Source organism: Lagopus leucura, unplaced genomic scaffold (genome assembly GCF_019238085.1).
Source record: "Lagopus leucura isolate 7727_CA_CO unplaced genomic scaffold, USGS_WTPT01 Super-Scaffold_100051, whole genome shotgun sequence".
NCBI lineage: Eukaryota > Metazoa > Chordata > Aves > Galliformes > Phasianidae > Lagopus > Lagopus leucura.
The window spans coordinates 1,843,632-1,845,068 of record NW_024962297.1 but is presented as its reverse complement, the minus strand read 5'-3'; the positions used below and the strand labels follow the sequence as shown (position 1 = coordinate 1,845,068).

Sequence of the window (1,437 nt, the reverse complement as noted above, 5' to 3'; positions counted from 1 at the left end):
TCCATCCATCCATCCATCCATCCCTCCATCCATCCCTCCATCCATCCCCCATTCCCTCCCTCCCTCCCCCCCCACCCTCCATACCCCACGGCCGCCTCCTGCGCCGGATGGACGCACGGACCAGGTCGGATCCCAGCAGGTTCCGGTGGCGCTGGGCGCGGACGTGGCAGAACCATTCCCCTGTCAGGGTCCGCAGGCGCATCGGGTCCGACACGGACTGGCGCAGTTTGCTGCTTGGCCGTGGGAGCGGCGCTCAGCTCTGGGTGCCGCTGGGGAACCCGCGCTCTGCCACCCCTCGTCCATCACAGCCCCACATGGCGGCGGAGGGAAGGGGGCAGGGATCGGGATGGGGACACAGATCAGGTTGGGGACACGGTCCGGGTGGGGGACGCAGATGAGATTGGGAGGCACAGATGAGGCTGAGGGGACGTGGACCAGGCTGGGGACACGGGTCAGGTTGGGGACACAGACCTGGTTGATGGGACACAGATCAGGTTGGGGACACGGGTCAGACTGGGGGGACACGGAGCAGACTGGGGAGGGGACACAGATGAGGGGACATAGAGCAGGTTGGGAACATAGACTGGGGGAACGTGGATGAGGTTGAGGAGACATCATGGACCAGGTTGAGGGGACACAGATCATGTTGGGGTCACAGATCAGGTCAGGAACGTGGATGAGATTGGGGACACAGACCAGGATGGGGACATGGATCAGACTGGAGGGGGGGAGGGAAGGGATGAGGTTTAGGGTACAGAGACCAAGTTGGGACATGGACCAGGTTGAGAGGACACGGCATGGGTGGGGGACATTAATCAGGTTGGGGACAGAGATCAGACAGATGAGGGTGAAGGGACACAGACCATGTTGGGACATAAAGTTTGGGACGTGGACCAGGTGGGGGACAAAAGTTGGTGACGGATCAGAATGGGGGAGGTGAGGTTGAAGGGACATCATAGACCAGGCAGGGGACACGGATCAGGTTGGGGACACACGGATCAGACTTGGACACAGGAACCAAGCTGGGGACGTGGATCGTGCTGGGGATGCAGACGAGGTTGAGGGGACATAGACGAGGCTGGGGGAGGCTGCCCAGCCTGGGGACAGCAGCCATCTCCCACGGTGTTCGGGACCCCCACCCCCCCCGGGCTGACCCCGCGTCTGTCGCTGCCCACGGGTGGCCCTGGGGGTCCCACCTCACTCGACCCTCCTCTGCGCGGCGCAGCAGAGCATCGCGGTGCAGCACCTCGGCGATGGCGCAGCGCTCCGCCTCGGTCAGGAAGCTGAGGTCCAGCAGCGCCTCGGGTCCCGGCTCCAGCTCCATGGGTGCTGCGGGCTCGGGGGGGGGGGCGGGGGGGGGGGGGGGGGGGGGGGGCAGCGTGCGGCATCCCGACCCTCTGCAGCGAGATGGGGGCAGCTGGGCGCAAAGCCCCCCCC

The 1,437-nt window shown here is 65.4% G+C and overlaps 1 protein-coding gene across 1 annotated transcript; it reads right to left on the bottom strand.

The window, feature by feature from the left end:
• Positions 1–84: 84 nt before the first annotated feature.
• On the bottom strand, positions 85–1,342 carry SYTL1 (synaptotagmin like 1; the record flags this gene model as incomplete). The annotated part of the gene is made up of 2 exons (XM_042885564.1): positions 1,197–1,342; positions 85–230 (listed from the first exon to the last, which is right to left on the bottom strand). Coding segments are annotated over exons 1-2 (274 nt in total), but the record flags the coding sequence as incomplete, so codon positions are not given.
• Positions 1,343–1,437: the final 95 nt, after the last annotated feature.